The 20,336-nt window shown below is 35.9% G+C and overlaps 3 protein-coding genes and 1 pseudogene across 4 annotated transcripts; 3 read left to right on the forward strand and 1 right to left on the reverse strand.

The window, feature by feature from the left end:
• The first annotated feature begins 1,378 nt into the window (after window positions 1-1,378).
• Window positions 1,379-3,630, forward strand: LOC106351438 (annotated as a pseudogene).
• Window positions 3,631-6,964: 3,334 nt separating this feature from the next.
• On the forward strand, window positions 6,965-9,770 carry LOC106346913 (hexosyltransferase GAUT11). The gene is made up of 2 exons (XM_013786376.3): window positions 6,965-7,486; window positions 8,263-9,770. Exons 1-2 carry the CDS (start codon window positions 7,352-7,354, stop codon window positions 9,712-9,714), a joined length of 1,587 nt encoding a protein of 528 aa, XP_013641830.2. The 5' UTR covers window positions 6,965-7,351; the 3' UTR covers window positions 9,715-9,770.
• A 7,985-nt stretch (window positions 9,771-17,755) lies between these two features.
• Window positions 17,756-19,144, forward strand: LOC106346914 (cytosolic sulfotransferase 17). The gene has a single exon (XM_013786377.3). The coding sequence runs from the start codon at window positions 17,988-17,990 to the stop codon at window positions 18,999-19,001; it is 1,014 nt and encodes a 337-aa protein (XP_013641831.2). The 5' UTR covers window positions 17,756-17,987; the 3' UTR covers window positions 19,002-19,144.
• A 163-nt stretch (window positions 19,145-19,307) lies between these two features.
• On the reverse strand, window positions 19,308-20,336 carry LOC106349903. Of its 2 annotated transcripts, XM_048782439.1 has the most exons (5): window positions 20,253-20,304; window positions 20,040-20,107; window positions 19,782-19,876; window positions 19,550-19,661; window positions 19,308-19,456 (listed from the first exon to the last, which is right to left on the reverse strand). In XM_048782439.1, exons 2-5 carry the CDS (start codon window positions 20,088-20,090, stop codon window positions 19,343-19,345), a joined length of 372 nt encoding a protein of 123 aa, XP_048638396.1. In that variant the 5' UTR covers window positions 20,091-20,107; window positions 20,253-20,304; the 3' UTR covers window positions 19,308-19,342. The 2 variants fall into 2 exon arrangements, with proteins under 2 accessions (XP_048638396.1, XP_048638395.1); XM_048782438.1 differs by having other exon boundaries at window positions 20,040-20,336.

The raw sequence follows: 20,336 nt of genomic DNA on the forward strand, positions 1-20,336 counted from the left end.
AATTTATCTAATTCAAATACGACCACTTCGTGTGTATAATATAATATAATTACTACCTTCCTCGAATTTTCAGTCATGTTGTGTTCGTCTGCCTATTTTCTCTATAAGAATTTGTCGCCTAATGATTTTTAATTTATTTTGAATTTGACGTAAACAAAATCGTGAAGGTTTCAGTCGTATTTAGAAAAGTCTCGCACTCCATCTTTTACAGTTGAATGCATTCTGACAAGGAGACGTATATTTGCGGTTTCATTGTTATTTGTCTCCCCATCCGAGGAAACTTTTTTCATTTTTCTTTTAACTTTTTTCTTACTATCCTAATTTCATATCTGTTATTTTCTTCTTTTATGAGTATTTTCTGAGCCCCAGGTGAAGTAATTAGCAAAGAGTTTACTGATATTTTCATTTTATATTGAGAATTCGATTAGGCAAAGTTTGCAAAACCATTAAAACCAGTTTATTAGCAACTTTTTGGAAGAGAGCGTAGCATATATATTAGAGGTTATCAGCAAAATATGAAAATAACTATTCATGGCAGTTACACATATTAATAATAAAAATTATTTTTGATTACCATATATTTTGTGGTGTATATTTTTTTTTGTTGCTGTGGAGTTCACTGTATATTGAATTGCTATACATTTAGATTAATTCACCCTATTGTAATTGATAAATTATCAATGATAATTTAAGTAAAAATATAACATTTGGATTTTTTTTTCAAATTTTCTCAAATATATTTTCTCTTTTTTTCTGCTACGCTGAAAATACTTTTCGTTCTTTATAAGAATTTCAGATTTTATAATAGTTAAAAGTATACTGTTTAATTTACTTGGACTGGCCTATTCAGTCAAAAGAAATAATTCCAATCATTATTGTTGAATAACTTCAGATTTTGACATTGGCATGGGAAAAAATAACCAGTAGCAATTAAATTTTTGATTAAACAAATAACTGGGTAACTAGGTATTTACCCATGATAACTAATGTTTATGTTACATCCATATCTTCTTCTTTTCTTTTGCTTACTTAAAATTCATTATACATATATATGTATATATATTCATTTAATAAATGTATAGTCCATCCTTTTTGGAATTTTCAAAAATATTTTGTGTACCAGTTATTCTATTATGTAATTATATTTTATCAAATCAAATTGGTATGTAAGTTGAAAAATTAATTTAGCCAAAAAGTTAGAAAATAAAATAAGTACATTATATATACAAATTTGAATTGGTTTTGTAGAACAAAAAAACTTTTTTTTCCAAAACAAATAATATTTTTCAAACATTTATTAAAAAAAACTGAGGAAATAATCAAATAATTTGCGGTCCTATGCATGGGATAAATACTTTTTTTTTTGATCAATGCATGGGATAAATACTATATAATAGCTATCTTGGTCAAAATATTTGTTGACAATATGAATAATAAATTGTTAAATTGCACCAAGTTTTAGCCAGAATACAATTATCTCATGAAAAAGATCAGACGTCTATCTCGAAATTCCACTGAGAAAGTTGGCATTTCTTTCTAATGAATTATATACAAAATAAAATATTCCATAAGGAATCATGACGAGCCACGTGACAATCACCTACAAATTAAACGATGTCGTTGGATGCAGCCATACAGCCACAAGCATGCATAAATAAAGATGGTGCCTCCACCACAAGGTTTTCTCACTTCGCAAGTGAAACAAACAACTCTCAGCCAAAATAAACAAAAATTATCTCTATCAAATCTCTCTTTATTTCTCTTGTGGTAAGAAACACAGAGCAAGTAGATATCTTTTTCTCTCTCTGTCTCGCTCTTTGTGTTCTTCTTGTTCAGTGTTAAAACAGTCTCGAGTACCCCAAAAGAGCAAGATGTCTATAAGAAGAATCTACCGATGTCTGAATGCTTTAATCAAAAGATCATGTGCTCGATCTTTATGATCATACGTGCCACTTCACACTTTATTTCAATTCTCAGGTTTTCAATTTTTTTTCTCTTTGTTGCTTGTTTCACTTGACAACAACTCCTTTGAATTCGACCGAAGATAAATCATTACATCAAAAAAAGCCAAGACTCCTTGAAGAATCAAGAATCAAGAATGGTGCGGACACCATGTTGCAAACCTGAATTAGGGTTAAAGAAAGGAGCTTGGACCCCCGAGGAAGATCAGAAGCTTATCTCCTACCTTAACAATCACGGTGAAGGTGGATGGCGAACTCTGCCCGAAAAAGCTGGTATTTATATTTTGTTTATTATTATTTATTCCAGTCATTTTTAATTTTGATCAGTGTTAGTATTTTCTGGTCATTACTGGTCAATAATATAACACATAATTCTTTACATGGTATAGGACTCAAGAGATGTGGCAAAAGCTGCAGACTGAGGTGGGCCAATTATCTAAGACCTGACATCAAAAGAGGAGAGTTCACTGAAGATGAAGAACTTTCTATCATCTCTCTTCACGCCCTTCACGGCAACAAGTTAGTCTCCATCTTCCTCTTTTTTAAATGTTTTGAATATTTTCCCATTGTTTATACTTTAGGTTTTGATAATTATATGTTATACATATAATGTGATGATGACTAATATATTGTACAATTTTATGGTGTTAAATCAGATGGTCTGATATAGCTCGTGGATTACCGGGAAGAACCGATAACGAAATCAAGAACTACTGGAACACTCATATCAAAAAACGTTTGATCAAGAAAGGTGTCGACCCGGTTACACACAAGAGTTTGATCTCCGAAACCAGCAAATCAGAAAACCTCCCGGAGATTCTGAATAATCAAAACATTATTCAGACAATTATAACGATTAACGAGTAAAGATGATCTTGGTAATAATGAGAATGTCAAGAATGAAGCCAATAAGTCAAGATTATCATCAGCTAGGTTTTTGAACAGGGTGGCTAATAGGTTTGGAAAGAAAATCAATCAGAGGGTTATCTCGGAGATTATCGGAAGTGGTGGCCCACTCATTACTACTACTACTACTACAAGTGTCACCGTTGACTCTATTTCAGATAAGTCAACGAGTTTTTCCTTCACACCAACTTCGTATCTTCTCAACCAGATGACCGTTAATGGTAACGGTAACGCTACGTCGCCTCCATCCATGTTCTCTGATTCCTCCGTTAACGATCCTTTAATGTGCCGTAGTGTTGATAATATCGGATTCTCAGGGTTTCTGAATGAGCAACATGTCATGATGTTGGAAGAGTCTTGTGTTGAGAACACTGAGTTCATGAATGAACTTACGAGGTTTCTTCGGGAGGATGTGAACAATGACGTTGAGGTGACGCCGGTCTATGAATATAAAGACGATTTCGAAGAGATTGATAACTATTTTGCATGCGTGAATCTTCTGACGAATCCCACATGATCACTTGAATTTTGATCATGTATATATATATATATATATATATATATATATGTTGATTGAAATATTACCATGATGATGCTAATAATAGAATAATAACATGTAGCGTGTACGTAACTACGTATTGTGATATGTGCGTGTCTTTTTCGTGATTTTCTAATTTTTCTAATTTTGTAAGTTTGCCATCAAGTGTGTTTCGTATAAAATGGATAATTATTAATGGTGATCAGTCAACGAGAGTATTGTATACTTGTATTTTGTACTTATAAATTGCGAAGATGCAGAACAAGTACCAACGAAAAATGGATCACATGAGAGTTAACTTTATGTTTACACTACTGCGAGCATTGTTTTTACTTCTTATGGTTATGGGCTGTATTAAACTATAGCTTTTGTAGCTCATGGGCTACGAGGGAAAAAAAACTTTACCAGTAAAGCTACCAGCCTACCAGTTCCGGGCAAATTATTACAATTTTTTTCCGCTGCAGTAAGAGTATTTTCGGTATTTATATTCTTACTTTAGATTAGGCTCCATCAGACTTTCACCGATCAACTCCTTTCAAATTAAAGGATAATTCCTTCTTTACTTTATCTTGCTAATCCCATAAGATCGACACATGTATTTTGAAACGGATAGTATTAATACTGATCTACCCTATAGCTAAGCAGGTAGCTAAGGCTATACATCTCTCATTTCCAAGTTATCGATTCCATTGTTAAGTTTTGTGGTCTCATTGTAATTTGTGCGGAGAATCTTCGAGTGTTACCTCCTTGGCTCCTTTTATGTCTTCCCCAAAATCGCATTGACCATGTTAATGTTGTATGACATCATCATTTACCTACCACGTTACATCTGTCCCTGGATATTCTCGACAGGTATCTTGTGATTTATCCTGTGACCCGATGTCACACATTGACTACTCAAGGATATGGTTCTATGAGTTCCCATCGAACCAACATTACTGAAGTAATTCCAAAATACATTCATTCAACGGTTGGACGAGATATGAAATTTTGTCCCGTTCCAGTAGATTAAAAAGAGCTAGATTTGTATAGCTTTTTTTTTTCCTCTGAATATTTACCATTTCATAGATTTGTATAGCTTATATATCATTATTTTGTTGACAAAAAAAAATCATTATTTAATCAAGACTTGAGACCGACATAAAGTAGTTGATCATTCTTTGAACGTTCCAAGGGTTAAGAAGAAATGCAGATTATCAGTCCATCCTTTTGAAAGCACCATGCAAAGACAAAAGTAAAAGCTGAGATTTGTTTCAAATATAATATTAATCTTAAAGGAATGATTTTGCTTTTTTCAAGATAGTGTTTTCGTCTATATAATCAGAAATTAAAAACACAAGCAGTTTCTTCGGGAACAAACATGACATTTTAGAACTAGCACATTGTGAACAACATAGATACCCCCCATGCACGTAGTAAGACCGTCCGATCGTAAACAATAATTTTTCTATATTTTATACTAAAATAAAATAATTCTATTATAAAATTGAATTTATTCTAATAATTCACTATATAATAGAGTGAAATATAGAATAATGTTGTTGTTTTACTCTATTTTTGGAATAGAAAAACAACATTATTTTATATTCTACTCTATTATAGAGTAACTTTATTATAAAATAAACCATTGAAACAAATTCAATTCTATAATAGAGTAATTCTATTTTAAAGTGAAATATAGAAAAAATTATTATGTACCATTGAAGATGTTCTAATCAAGGTTGCTTATTCTTGATTGGAGACATTAAACTTTTGGTAAAAAAAAATTAGTGATTGGTGTCATTACCTATATTAATTATAGTTAGAAGAAAACCAGTAATCTATTACTTTTTCTCATCAACCTGCCAAAAAATAATAATTTACAAAATCTAGACCCACTATAGCAAGTGGGATATGTAAAAACAAATACTCCTATGTATGATGAGTATTATAATATCTAGAAAGTTTCTAACTAATTCCAATATATTTATTAAAAGCATATTTCATTTTTATTTATAATGGAAACTTATACAAAACAGAGCAACTTTATATATAAACTGCATTCACAAATCGTAATAAGTGTAGATTAGGGGATACGGCTAAATTAACTAGACCTAATTTCCATGCTTTAAACTAAACCAAATAGAACTTCTGTAATTGTGCGAGAAAACTAATTAATGGCCACTTCTGTGACACATGAGACATGTTTAGATAGAATTCTTTGAGAACTCATTATCACTCCGACGGTTATCTTCTTCCAAAAAACTTTCCACATTTGCAAAGTAGAATCTCTCACATATTCTCCCAAATGATTATCGTGGTGGAAGCCTTGAAAGATATCTCAATCATTGCCTAACTCTAAACATGCATGTCATCACCACAATGGGTAGTTGATTAGATATGTTAAGCTATATAGATTTCTAGCCTAAATCTAGTTGGTAATAAATAGATTGGTTTATCTCTCTTTTATATTATTTAATTAACTTTTTTTTTTACTTGTGAGACTTTGTCTCTAATGTATCAAACCTATTTGATCACTATGAAGAGAACCATCAACACAAGTGGAAAACCCGACTAGAAACTATATTGATTCAGTACATTGTATGAATGATACAATACTCTTGACCATTTTACACATTCTATGGGTCTAAATTTCTTTCTTAACCTAAGCGATTATTAAGTTAAAAGATTATAGATTTTTTTTCTAAAACCCTCTTATCGTTTCCTAAATAATTGCTCATTCACACACTCAATCAAGAAAAGCTAACCTTGTTGCTTTCTTGATAGCAAAAAGCGTGATTAAAGAAGACCGTTGGCAACCTTATTTGGTCATTGGATATTCTCTTCGGCTGAAGGATATTTGTGTAACCAATTAGTGTTATTTGTTTTGAATGGTATGCTGTCGCCTTAACCTCTTCTTTACTGATGGTTTTTGTTGTATTTAATTGAATTCTTGATATATATGAATGGAAATTTCAGATGAGAAAAAAAAACTTGTTCATTCACCAAATAGAATGATAAGTCCTTTAACCCAACTTTAAGTGAAGCAGAGGGTTTGCTTCCGCGAATGAAGGATATAACTCTATTCAACAAGTTGTATCGTATGATCATGTAGACGACGTCATTAACCGGCCATATAATTTTATTTATCTTTTGAACCTGTGACGTAACTGACGTTATTCGAGTACATGATCTGAACTGCTTGAACTGTTCCCTCTGGTCACCAAAATGTTCTTTCCTTTTTTTCCATAAGGACCATTTGATTCCTTGTTTAGAAAGAAAAAGCCCAACGTTCGAGTCGCAAGGTTATGAGAAAAATAAAACAACGTTATGGGACCACCAGCCTATTTGCCTCCCAACCCAATACGATCCGTTTGGAAGCAAATATAGAAGCTGGGAAAGACGAGAAGAATGTTTGAAGAAAATTCAAATTTGTAATTTGTTTAAAAAGGAAAGAAAATATGAATTATCTTTTTTATTTCATCGTCCTACTTTTCCTTTGCGGACGCTATCGAAGAAAACGTGTTGGACGTAATCTGAAGATATTTATGTGTTATATTCCTCCTGCTTCTACTAAATTTAGCTATTGTTTCTGGACCAAACATAAAAAACTAATCTAAACACCGACGGAGTGATAGGGTGTTAATAGACATTTTTATCTACTTCCGGTCTCATTTTGTAATTAAAATAAAGTTTAGTTTGGTCAAAAAAACGAAGAAAAGTTAAAAGGATTTTGATGATCGATTCGACAGTGATTGAGTGAGCCAATAAGATTAGATCTGTCAAACATTAAACATTTCTTTGGACAGTGAAGAAATCATTCGATGCACTCAAAGAAACGCGCAAGCAAAGCGAAACTTAGATCATAATAATCACAATCTCTGTCGGTAGATTTTTTGTTTGTTCGAATTCATTGGGCTCTGCTCGAATCTGGGTTTAGAGTAAACCGTGGAGGAGTAGGGAAAAGATGAGGAGGCGGAGGGTAGCTAGAAGGAGATTGTTGAGTTGGATATGGCTTCTCCTTGCTTCTTTCTCTGTCGCTGGATTGGTTCTCTTCATGGTTCAGCATCATCACCAACAAGACGAATCTCAGCTAAGAGTTGTATGTTTTTCTCTCTTCATTCGATTCCCATGCTATGTCTTTGATCATACAGTTAAGAAAAAGTCTGGATCTTCTTCTTGCTGTTGACAAAACATTGGTGATTCCAGTTGAATTGTAACCTTACTTTTGTTAAGTTGAGAATCTGTATCAGTTCGGTCTCTAGCTATGGAATCATTGAAGTTGCTTAGTTGATGTCTTTATAAATTAAAAGCTTTTTGATTGTTTAATTATTGGTTTCTTCTTACTTGGCCTGAGAATATTATTGTGGCTATTGTAGTTTCTTATTGACATTGTTTGTTGGTTTTGGGCTTTCTTTCTTCTTAGTGTGAGTGTATAAGTTCATAAAATAGTCAAAATTTCTTGATAATATATGTACCTTTACGTCTACTGTTCTGATATGACATTGATTGCCGATTATTTGAGAGATGAAAATATTCAAGGCGCTTTATGCCATAGTGTAGAGTTATAGACGGGAAGATTTTGTATTAAGCTAAGCTCTCCAATAAAGTACATGCAGTAGTTAACAAAAAAATGCTGATGTTTATGTTACTATCATTCTAAAGATGCATTGTAATTGAATGAGTGTCATGAGAATTTTGTTGAGAATTCTTAGTTAGCCCAAGACTTGAGAACATAACCTTTTCTTTCACAAAGTATAGGAAGGGGATTATGGACAGCTTATTGCATCATACTATCTATACAGAAATGTTTTTTTTTTCTTTCTTTTGATGTTTGTGTCTTTGGAGACCTTACTCTGATCTTCTTTTCTTTGATAGGAAAGAGACACAATAACCGAGAACGTATCTCCTCCCCGTTTAAACTTCACGGAAGAGGTAACAAGTGCTTCCTCGTTCGCGAGGCAGTTAGGAGAGCAAATGACGCTTGCCAAGGCTTATGTTTTTATAGCCAAAGAGCACAACAACCTCCACTTAGCTTGGGAGCTGACTTCTAAGATCAGAAGCTGTCAGCTTCTGCTCTCGAAAGCAGCGATGAGAGGTCAACCCATTTCACTAGACGAAGCAAAACCCATCGTTACGGGCCTTTCAACTCTTATCTACAAGGCGCAAGACGCGCACTACGACATAGCCACCACAATGATGACCATGAAATCTCACATCCAATCCCTTGAAGAGCGCGCAAGCGCAGCTACTGTTCAAACCACATTATTTGCGCAATCGGTTGCCGAGGCGCTACCAAAGAGCCTCCACTGTTTGATGATCAAGCTCACATCTGATTGGCTAACTAAGCCATCACGCCATGAACTGGCAGAGGACTCACCTAGACTTGTTGACAACAATCTCTACCATTTCTGCATCTTCACTGACAACGTGATAGCCGCCTCTGTTGTTGTTAACTCAACCGTCTCTAACGCTGATCATCCAAAACAGCTTGTTTTCCACATAGTGACGAATAGAGTGAGCTACAAAGCTATGCAGGCTTGGTTTCTAAGCAATGACTTCAAGGGCTCAGCGATAGAGATCAGGAGCGTTGAAGAGTTTTCTTGGCTGAATGCTTCATACTCTCCTGTTGTTAAGCAACTTCTGGATACAGATTCAAGGGCTTACTATTTCGGAGACCAGACAAGTCAAGAAACGAACCCTGAGCCAAAAATGAGGAACCCGAAGTACTTGTCATTACTGAACCATCTCAGATTCTACATCCCCGAGATCTATCCGCAGCTAGAAAAGATCGTTTTCCTAGATGACGATGTTGTCGTTCAGAAAGATTTGACTCCACTCTTCTCCTTGGATCTTCACGGAAACGTCAATGGAGCTGTTGAGACGTGTCTCGAAGCCTTCCACCGTTATTACAAGTATCTAAACTTCTCCAACCCACTCATCAGCTCAAAGTTCGACCCACAAGCATGTGGATGGGCCTTTGGTATGAACGTTTTCGACCTGGTCGCGTGGAGGAAAGCGAATGTGACTGCTCGGTACCATTACTGGCAAGAGCAGAACACAGAACGAACGCTTTGGAAGCTCGGGACTCTCCCTCCAGGTCTATTGGCTTTCTATGGTCTCACTGAACCGCTAGACAGAAGATGGCATGTCTTAGGTTTAGGTTACGATGTGAACATTGATAACCGTTTGATCGAAACGGCTGCTGTGATTCACTACAATGGTAACATGAAACCTTGGCTAAAGCTGGCTATAGGTAGGTATAAACCGTTCTGGTTAAGGTTTTTGAACTCTAGCCATCCTTATTTACAAGATTGTGTCACAGCTTAATAGCAAAAGAAACTTTCGAGTCTAATCACATATCACAAGATTCTTGATTTCTTATACACTTTGAAGATTCTTTTTGTTTTTTTTTTTTTTTGTAATATTGTAGAGATCTCAGAAAGTTTGTCAGGTTCAGATATTCTCTGAAGACTGTTCTTGTTATGGTCTGAAAAGAAATTTATAGTCACATTAGAAATGGTTAAAATGTACTTAAAGTTGAGTACGTTACATGTATTATTATTTCCATTTGACACTGGTTTATTCTACATACATAATATATGATTTTTAGAAGGTTTTTGGTGTTCCATATAAGATGTTTTAAGCTTTCTATATTAATATTAATAACTTTATTAAAAACTGCTCAACCAATTACATTTTAGTCTTTTATGATTGGTTAAATTAAAAATTTAGATAAAGTAAACTTTTAATTTTGTGTAGGGCTGGGCAAATAAACCGAATCCAAAAACTTGAACCGAATCCGATCCGATAAAAATGAATCCGAACCGATCCGAACCCGACGTAAATACCGAATAGATCTTGTTTTGTGGTATTTTGGATTATGGATATTATCCGAACCGAACCCGAATCTAAATGGATATCCGATAAAACCCGAAATATTCAAAACCTCGAAAAGGTCTTGTGCCAAACATGATCTCAATTCCTAATATGTATCCAAAATACACTATGAAATATTGAACATCTAAAATACTTATCTACTAGGTTAAGACCCGCGCAAGGCACGGGAGAAACATTATATATAAAAATTATTTTATATATTATATGTTTATAACATATTATGAAATAATAAATATATATTTAATAATTAAAAAGTCATTATTTACTACTTATATAATTAAATTGGTGCGAACATATAAATAAATTTTATAATCGAAAAAATATTTTTTCTATTTGATATGATTTATAATTAAATTTAAATGATAGTAATATATATATGGTATAATTTTAATATTAATATTTATTAGATGATGCTTTTTGCTCATATTTTTTTTTATCATTTGTATATGTTATAACAAAAAGTCTAACTTAGTGATAACAAAATTTTCACTGTGGGATTAATGGTTTAAGTAATTTATATTATTTTAAAAAATTAAGTTGTCAATATTTTTTCAAATTTTTTATCAAAAAAATGTTCAAAATAAATTTCAAAATTAAGATATTTATGTATTTTTATATGGCATATAGTTTAATTTAAAATGATACATATATTTATATATCTTTTATTTTTGATACTTATTAAATGAGACTTTTAACTTATATTATTTGTATCATGTCATAACAAAAGTTTTAAATCATAGATCACAAAATTTGAATGTGAAACTTTTAACAGTTTTAGTAATTTTTTTTTTTGTCAGCAACAAAACAGACTCATATAGACTCTGCGAACCATTCCGGTAATTCTGCATCCATATGAACGACAAACGACGGTTGTATCCTTGCACTGCGTGCTAGACTGTCCGCCTTTGAGTTCTGTGTCCGTGGTATATGAATGATCTCTGAGCTGTTGAAACTTCTCTTCAAGAACTTTATGTCTTCCAAATAGCTTGCAAAGGCTGGCCACTCTTCTGGTTCCAAAACTATCTTCACCAATTGAGCACAATCCGTTGCAAAAGTAACACAAGACTGTCGAAGATTCCACATGCATTCCATTGCCCATATGAGAGCCTCTATCTCTGTGTGTAGTGGCGACTGACTCGCTCTCGTATTCCTTGCTCCCATTAGTCTATCGAAACATTCCAGGGTACTGTACCATCCTTGTCCTGAATATTTATCCTCTGTTTTCCAAGATCCGTCCGTAAAACACCATCGACCTGGTATACTCGGTATTGCCAAAGGTACTGGAACTTGGGTGCCGTCCGTACTCTGAGTCTGAGAGTTTTGTGCTTCCGCCCAAAGTAACGATTCCGTTTCTGCCAATTTGAGAGTATCTCTTGGATCCATATCCAAATTGCTAAAAACTTTATTGTTTCTACCGTTTCATATATACCAAAGAATCCAAGCAAAGTAATGATCCTCTATTTCGGGGGACACTCTCCAAAATAAATGATCCATATTGGTAAACAAAGATTGAGTGGGGAAAATATCCGGATTCGTTGGAATCCGTAAAAGTGCCCAGACCTGAACCGCCGGTGGACATTAAAAAAAAACGTGATTAGTGGACTCCTCGGGAGCTCCACATCGGTCACATACAGTACCTCCTTGCATTCCTCTTGACCTCAAATTTTTCTTAACCGCTATACACCCAGTTTAAATTTGCCATAAAAATGTTTCATCTTGGGTGGGCAGCGTACTTTCCAACAGAACGCCTTCAAAGGTGTTATCGAAGGACCAAACTGGGGTGGCATACTTTCTCTGTCCGGATATACTCGTTCCACTTCATATCCAGATTTAACCGTTTATTTCCCATTGTTTGTAAAATGCCATCCATTTCGGTCTTCTAGGTGAAATCTGCTTATAGGAATACTTTCAATAATTTTCACATCTTGTGGATCCACCAGAGTCCGAATAACCTGTAGATTCCATGACCGTGATGTTCCATCGATAAGAGCATCCACTGTTAGTTCCGGGTAAAGATTGTGTTGATTTTTATTTGCTGGTCTCGGGCGAGTGGATGGAAGCCAAGGGTCATTCCATACTGAGATAGATGATCCTGTTCCCACCCTTTTGATTAGTCCTTTGCTAACCAGAGATCTAGCAGAGACAATACTACGCCAGCCATAAGATGACGAGTATGATCTAGTGGGTTCCAAGGGTGAAGCATTCCTGAAATATCTCCCTTTGAAAACACGAGAAAAAAGCGTGTTAGGTTTGTCCATTAATCTCCAAAATTGTTTCCCAAGCATAGCTGTATTAAAATCTGTAAGATCCTTAAAACCCAAACCTCCATCATCCTTAGGACTACAGAGTTTGTCCCATGATTTCCAATGCATACCTCTCTTATTACCCCCTGGACTCCACCAGAATTGTGCCACAGCACTCACTAACTTCTTCATTACCGTTTTCGGGATTCGAAAGCATGACATCACATTGTTTGGCAGAGCTGTAACCACAGATTTTATAATCACTTCCTTACCTCCTCTGGTGAAAAACTTAAAAGTCCATCCATTTACTCTGCTATTTAACCGATCCTGAACAAATCCAAAAACTTGCACCTTTGAACCCCCCAGATTTTCCGGGATGCCCAAGTATGATCCCATTCCTCCTAAGTTATGTATACCTAAGACATCTCGTAATTCTTGTCGTGTATCTTCTTCGATCTTGTGTCCAAATTGAATCGATGATTTGTCAAAGTTTATTTGTTGTCCTGAAACCCCTTCATATTCCTTAAGGTTCCTAAGAATTGTCTGACATTCTTCATTCTGAGCTTTGCAAAAGAAAAGACTATCATCTACAAAGAGTAAATGGGAAATTGGGGGGCAAGCCCTAGCAACCTTTAGACCCGTTAGTTGCTTATTTCTTTCTGCCTTTTTAATATTCGCGACCAAAGCTTCCGTGCACATAATAAACAAATAAGGAGATAGAGGATCCCCTTGTCGTAATCCTCTCTGTGGTACTATATGTCCTTTTGGTTGCCCATTTAATAAAACCTTATATTGAACCGAGGAAATGCATTCCATCATTAATTGGATCCAATGCTGATCAAATCCCATTTTTGTTAGTAGTTCCTGGATGAAGACCCATTCAACTCTGTCATAAGCTTTGCTCATGTCCGTTTTTATTGCCAAAAATTTATCCTGACACGATTTGTTAGTCCGCAGACCATGGAACATCTCCTGAGCTATAACTATATTATCCGATATTAAACGTCCAGGCACAAAAGCCGATTGCGTCTCCGAGATCAATGATGGAAGACAGACCTTTAATCTTTGACATAATACCTTAGAAATAATCTTGTATCCTACATTACATAAGCTGATAGGTCTGAGTTCAGTCATCCTTGTGGGCCTCTCCTTTTTAGGAATCAAACAAATATTCGTAATGTTTAACCTTGTATCCAATTTTTCCGATGTCAAAAAACTGTTGACCATTTCCAATAGATCCTTTTTTATTATATGCCATGAGTGTTGAAAAAAAGAGCCGTCATTCCATCCAGCCCAGGAGCTTTCTCCGGGTGCATCATAAATAAAGCCAGTCGAACTTCCTCCTCAGTTGCTAACCGAAGGAGCCGTTGATTCATTTGTGGGGTAATTGAAGATGTAATCTCATCTAAAAAGCCATCAAAACCTGTAGGAGTTGTCGTCTGAAACAGATCATCAAAATAATCCACTACCACCTTTTCTATCCCATGTTCCTCAATTATCCAGTTTCCATCAGAATCATATAGACCCACAATTCGATTACGAGCACGACGTTGTTTTGTTAGAGCATGATAAAATTTTGTATTTAGATCCCCTGAAGTGTGCCACATATTACGACTCTTCTGTTGCCAGAAATCTTCCTCATCCTTATAAGCTTCCTGTAACTTCCTTGAGACCTCCAGAATATCCTCCTGGGTTCTATTATTATCTGTTTGGACCTCCTCAAGTGCTTTCTGGAGTTCTCCGATCTTCTCTTTTCCATAAGGTGGATTATTCTTCCGCCATGTAGAGATCTCATGACGGCAGTTTGTGATTTTCGAAACAAAATCCCCCGGATTCGCCTCTGAAAATTCACCCCACCCTCTCTCAATTGAATCCAATAAACCTTCTTGTCCAATCCATCTCTTGTCAAAACAAAATTGTCCCCTCCGTCTTGTTACTTTATTATCAAGAAAAGCTACCACTGGTCGATGATCGGACCCCACCATTCTCAAATTTTCTGTGTAAGAGCAGGGAAAAAGCGTATGCCAATCTTCGTTTGCTAACGCTCGGTCCAACCGACACCTGACCATTACTTTTTTATTTTTTCCTTGTTTCCTTCTTCCTTGCCATGACATCTGATTTCCTCGGGCCGGAAACTCCAAAAGTCCAGTATCCCTAATCATGTTATTAAACGGTACAAAAGATCCTGCACTCCGTATGGCCCTCCCATCTTTTTCATGATTCCCAGTTATCTCATTCAAATCTCCAATAATAAACCACGGCTCCGATATTGCTAGACCAAATCTTGTTAAACGTTCCCAAACTTGATCCCTTAAACTCTGGACCGGCTCTTCATATACAAAGGTCATGTAAACTTTTTTCCCGAGGGCCAATGTTTCAACATCAATCATACGATTGCTAGTATATTGAATATCAACTTGGTATTCATTATTATAAAATAATGCCAATCCTCCACTCGCACCAACCGGGTCCACTGTAACTAAATTGTCATAACCAAAATGGGACTGCAACCCCTGAATAAACGTCAAATCCTGTTTTGTCTCTGAGAGAAACAAAAAGTCCGGTTTATGTTTATGTCATATTTCCCGGAGATAATTAATTGTCCAATGACTTCCCGCACCTCTACAATTCCAGCTCAACACTATCATAATTTTTTCAAAAAGCTCATTCGAGCTAGACAATCGGGTGTGAGGAAACCCTGAGTAACCAGAATGCACTCGGCATAATTTGTGTGAATCGTATTGTCATAAACCTGATCTTTCACTGTACCAAAATATATAATTTGCAACATGGACCAAAACCGTACACCCCATTGAGACCGTACTACCTCAATTAACATGTGTGTATTGAATATAACCTCCCATCTCCCATGTATCCAGATTCTCTCCAAACCACTCCAAATAAACTCTTATCATCAACATATTTTAAACCACGTGCCACTTTTAAAGTCCATCCCCGATGATTACTTATAATTGAAATCCTATTTTTATTAAACATTAGAAAGTACCAGACCTTATGTGTATCTTGTAAGACGTAGAAAACCTTCACATGAATATAATATTGGACCACCAAAACTCTTCGAAAAAATAAAACCTCAGCCTTGCTTTTTCGTAACCCACCATTGATATCCCCCCTCCATAATTGTTGGACTTCTTGAGCCAAACTCCCTAACTCCCTTGTTTGAAAAAAAACCACAGAGACACAAAACCACCATTTCATCCGAATAAGAAAACAAATAGAAGACCAACCCATACGCAAATATAAAACCATTCTACTATCCTTTTGACCGATCTCCACCAACTCAAACACCTCCGTACACACATGTGATATCTGTGGATGGTTTAATGAGACCAAACACAGTAGCTCCTCTATAGTAAAACCATCTTGCAGACATGGCCTCTGGTGTTTTGAAACCATAAGAGAAAGACCACTAAAACCACCGCCACATCCAAGCCAAAACCAAAAACCAAAGAGTCTCGTCTTGTTCCAATTCAAACCCACATAGGGCAAGACAATGAAACACAGGGAACAAGTAGAACCAACAAAATAACCAACACAAATCTCAATAAGATGCTCATAGAGCTTATTAAACTGAAAATCAAAATCAAAATTAAAAATAGAACACGCCAACTGCTCGCATAAACCCTCCACTTCTTGTGTCGTCATGATACTTCTAAGATTTGGTGGCATAATGTTTGGGGTTTGCGAGACCCTTCTCCTCCTGCTGTTTTGCTCCTTCTCCATGACAAGTTGCCATTTTACTGACCGTACGCTTGCAGGTGGCGACGAGGGCCTAGTCCCCATCGAAACCTTCCAAACTCGGAGGAAAACAGATCCGTAAATCTTTTCCTTACACTCCAAAGCAGCTACTTCCCCTTTCTGGTTCAGAATCATACCTTGGAGATTCCGAGACCAAACTCCCAAGAAACACCAAAATCCCTCAATTCCCAATTCTCCTTTTTGTATGAGATCTCCTGTAATCTCAATCAGATCTATACTTTCCAATCCTTTGAATCCTTTGTGTGTCGCCTCTAACTCCCCATATTGATGAACCGAGATTCCTGTAACCCCCTCGAGTCCCCGGATCCCATTCGCGAAAAATCATCAAACCCTAGCAAATTTGTTAACTAAATTATTTATCAACCAAATAAAAATAACAGTTTTAGTAATTTATACTCGTTTTTAAAAATTTAAAATATAATATATAAATATTTTTTTAATATTTATTATATAGTTATTATGATTGTTTAATTTATTTTAATAGCTTAAAATTAAACATATATAATTATAATACACACTTATTTTTATCAAATCTTTATTATTCAAAATCATTAATTGTCATATATACTTTTGCCAGATTAAAAAATTCTGTAATCTTATTTAAGGAAATAATGAAGCACATTAACAATGTATTTATTGTGGTTTAATAAAAAGCTTATTATATATTTAGATGGACCAACCTATTTCTCTAAGGATTCTAAGAATCATTCTAGTGATGATACGTGGCTACAAAAAAATGTTGCAATGCTTCTCAAATAATATATAGGGGATTACATAAATGTTGGTGGTTCTATTGCATGAAGGTTGGTGGTTCTATTAAATGAAGGTTGATGGTTGAAAATGGCCGTTGAATCTTGAAGTATTTAGTTTGATTTTGTTTTCGTTAAACAATGTTTCTCATTTCATGAGAACTTGGTTTTCATTTTATACTTTTATTTATTTGCTTTTCTTTTTATCAGTAAATATGTTTACTTTTTGTTTGATTTTGAATGATCACGGTTGATGTTCCTTATTTTTGAATCGATTTTACTTAAGTTTTCGTTACAAAATAGGTACAAATCATGTATTTTAAAACTGAAGAACCGATTTTACTCATGTTTTGGTTATAAAATAGGTAAAAATCAGGTACTTTTAAACCGAAAAACCGATTGGGATCCGAACCCGAAAGTATATTGAGTTGTACCGGTTCTTTGAACATTTACTAATCCCGACCCGAACCCGATAGAACCCGAACCGGTCCCGAACCAAACTTTCATATAATCCGAATGAGACTGATTTTGATAAACCTGAAAAACCAAAAACCGATTGGATAAAACCGAAACCCGTTTGGGACCCCGAATGCCCAGACCTAATTTTGTGTGTGTTTAAACATAACATTTTTAAATCTTATAATACGATAACTGGTTTATCCTATGCACGTTTTTTTTGTTAAAAAATATATAATTTTTAGCTCAGAGAAACTCCATAGTCAGTAGTCACCAAACCAGCAACTGTGAAACACATATAACACGTTGTTGGTAAACTAGTATCATCCTCCTCACCCGTCAGCCGTCACCACCAACTTACTTATATATTCCACACAACAAAACTATATATTATAGCATCATAAACAAACGAGTAAGCGATCACTTGATTTATTTATACAGCAAATAAGAGAAACACAAAACCATCATCTCTGTAATGGAATCCAAATCCGAAAACGACGTCGTCGCATCACCACCATCAGAATTCGAGAAGAACCAGAAACACTACCAAGAAACCATCGCCACGCTTCCTCACCAAAACGGCTGGCGCCCAAAAGACCCTTTCGTCGAGTACGGTGGCCACTGGTGGCTACAACCTCTCCTCGAAGGCTTACTCCACGCCCAAAGCTTCTTCAAAGCTCGACCCAACGACTTCTTCGTCTGCAGCTACCCGAAAACCGGAACCACGTGGCTCAAGGCCCTAACCTTCGCGATCGCGAACCGGTCCAAGTTCGACGACTCAACGAACCCTCTCCTCAAACGCAACCCTCACGAGTTCGTGCCTTACATCGAGATCGACTTCCCGTTCTTCCCGAGCGTCGACGTCCTCAAGGACGAAGGCAACACGCTCTTCTCCACTCACATCCCTTATAATCTCTTGCCCGAATCGATCTTGAAGGCTGGTTGCAAGATGGTTTACATTTGGAGAGACCCGAAAGACACGTTTGTCTCCATGTGGACGTTCGCTCACAAGGAGAGGTCTCAACAAGGAGATGTCATTAGCATAGAGGAGGCTTTTGATAAGTACTGTCAAGGCTTGTCTGTGTACGGTCCTTATCTGGATCATGTTTTGGGCTACTGGAAGGCCCACGAAGCGAACCCGGAGCAGATTTTGTTTTTGAAGTACGAGACGATGAGGGGGGACCCGTTGCCGTACGTGAAGAGGTTGGCTGAGTTTATGGGGTATGGGTTCACGGAGGAGGAAGAGGAAGGAGGGGTTGTGGAGAGAGTTGTGAAGCTTTGTAGCTTTGAGACTTTGAAGAATCTTGAAGCTAATAAAGGGGAGAAAGATAGGGAGGATCGTCCTGCTGTGTATGCGAACAGTGCTTATTTTAGGAAAGGGAAAGTTGGGGACTGGGAGAATTATCTGACGCCGGAGATGGTGGCTCGTATTGATGGTTTGATGGAGGAGAAGTTTAGAGGAACTGGCTTTCTTGCTTCAACTCCATGAATATGATCTTTGTTTTTGTCTGTGATTGTCTGTTTCTTCTGATCCTTGTTTTTATAGTTTAATTTCCATTGGATGAATCTGTAGCGAAGCCTTACTGTTGTTGTTGAGTGTCTTTTTATCATTATATGCATCAATTTTTCTTATTTATGAGACCATTTTTCTTTCAGTGATTCAAAGGTACATACAAGTTAGCCTGCAGAATTAATGAGAACAAAACAGAGAAACTTCTGTTTTATAGTCCCTCTCCCTCCGAATTAAATTCTCATGAAAAGGTTTCATCAACTGACATTAAAAAAAGGTGAAAAGAAAAAGAAATAACTCTGCCCCCATTACAGTCTCTTTCACCTTCTTCTTGCAAGACGTATAATAGCTCTCCCTGCAAATGCTATTGCCGCTGATGATACTACCCTCTTCACTGTAAATACTGGCTCTGGTATCTCCGTTAGATCTTTCACCTGCAAATTCCAATGAAATTATGAAATAAAACACAAATCCAAGAACGAAATAAGCTCCTTAATTAATTAAGAAAGAGATTGTCAACAACAAACCGATATAGGTTGCTTCCAGTTCTTCTTGATTCCATTAACATGCGCCTTGCCAACAACTGCCACAACCGAACGTTGCTTACTTGCAACACTCAGTAAAGCGCATGACATGTACCTGAAATTTTCATTTTATATTGCCACCACCAATCATCATCATCAACCTTCTCTATATTTGCCAGTACCGATATATTTCTATTTCAGTTTTACATTAGAGAGGGATAAGAGGAACACTAACTGGTCACGCTCATGCACAAATTTATCGATGACAGATGGATAATCCTTGCTCGCTTCAGTTATTAAGTCCGAAATGTCCGTTTCGTCCTCGTCCTCCTGAAACCAAATTTATCATAGACAAAAAATGTCAAAAATCAAGAATATATACTTAGATATGATGAATCACATTAAAATACATTTGCAGAAAATGAACAAATAAAAAGTACTATAAAGTAATTAAGACTCTATGTGGACTCCTCGCAAAAAGAAAGCTGCATACAGCGTCAAGGATATACACTTTAACTTGAGCAGTAGAGGCATCTTTGCCCATGTTCTTTTATACGTGATCTGCTCGGAAAAAAAACCAGTGAAATCAAATGAATATAGCCATGCTGGAGAGATAATGCAACTCCATGTTGTAAGGTGCATAATAAGATTTATTAAAAAGAATACTTTGAAACTCTGGACGAACATATATATATATATATATAACCTGTATATGACGATCGCCAAGAATCACCACGCCGCCATATTTAAGGGCCTCTGCATATGCCACACGAAACTCATTAGCATAAGG

Source organism: Brassica napus, chromosome A6 (genome assembly GCF_020379485.1).
Source record: "Brassica napus cultivar Da-Ae chromosome A6, Da-Ae, whole genome shotgun sequence".
NCBI classification, from domain to species: domain Eukaryota; kingdom Viridiplantae; phylum Streptophyta; class Magnoliopsida; order Brassicales; family Brassicaceae; genus Brassica; species Brassica napus.

Coding starts and splice junctions, on each gene's coding strand:
- LOC106349903 (XM_048782438.1), bottom strand. CDS start 20,090: ATGGGCAAAGATGCCTCTACTGCTCAAGTTAAAGTGTATATCCTTGAC. Junction 19,662..19,781: donor TTTGTGCATGAGCGTGACCA/GTTAGTGTTCCT, acceptor TGAAAATTTCAG/GTACATGTCATGCGCTTTAC. Junction 19,457..19,549: donor ACTGGAAGCAACCTATATCG/GTTTGTTGTTGA, acceptor TGGAATTTGCAG/GTGAAAGATCTAACGGAGAT.
- LOC106346914 (XM_013786377.3), top strand. CDS start 17,988: ATGGAATCCAAATCCGAAAACGACGTCGTCGCATCACCACCATCAGAA.
- LOC106346913 (XM_013786376.3), top strand. CDS start 7,352: ATGAGGAGGCGGAGGGTAGCTAGAAGGAGATTGTTGAGTTGGATATGG. Junction 7,487..8,262: donor ACGAATCTCAGCTAAGAGTT/GTATGTTTTTCT, acceptor TTTCTTTGATAG/GAAAGAGACACAATAACCGA.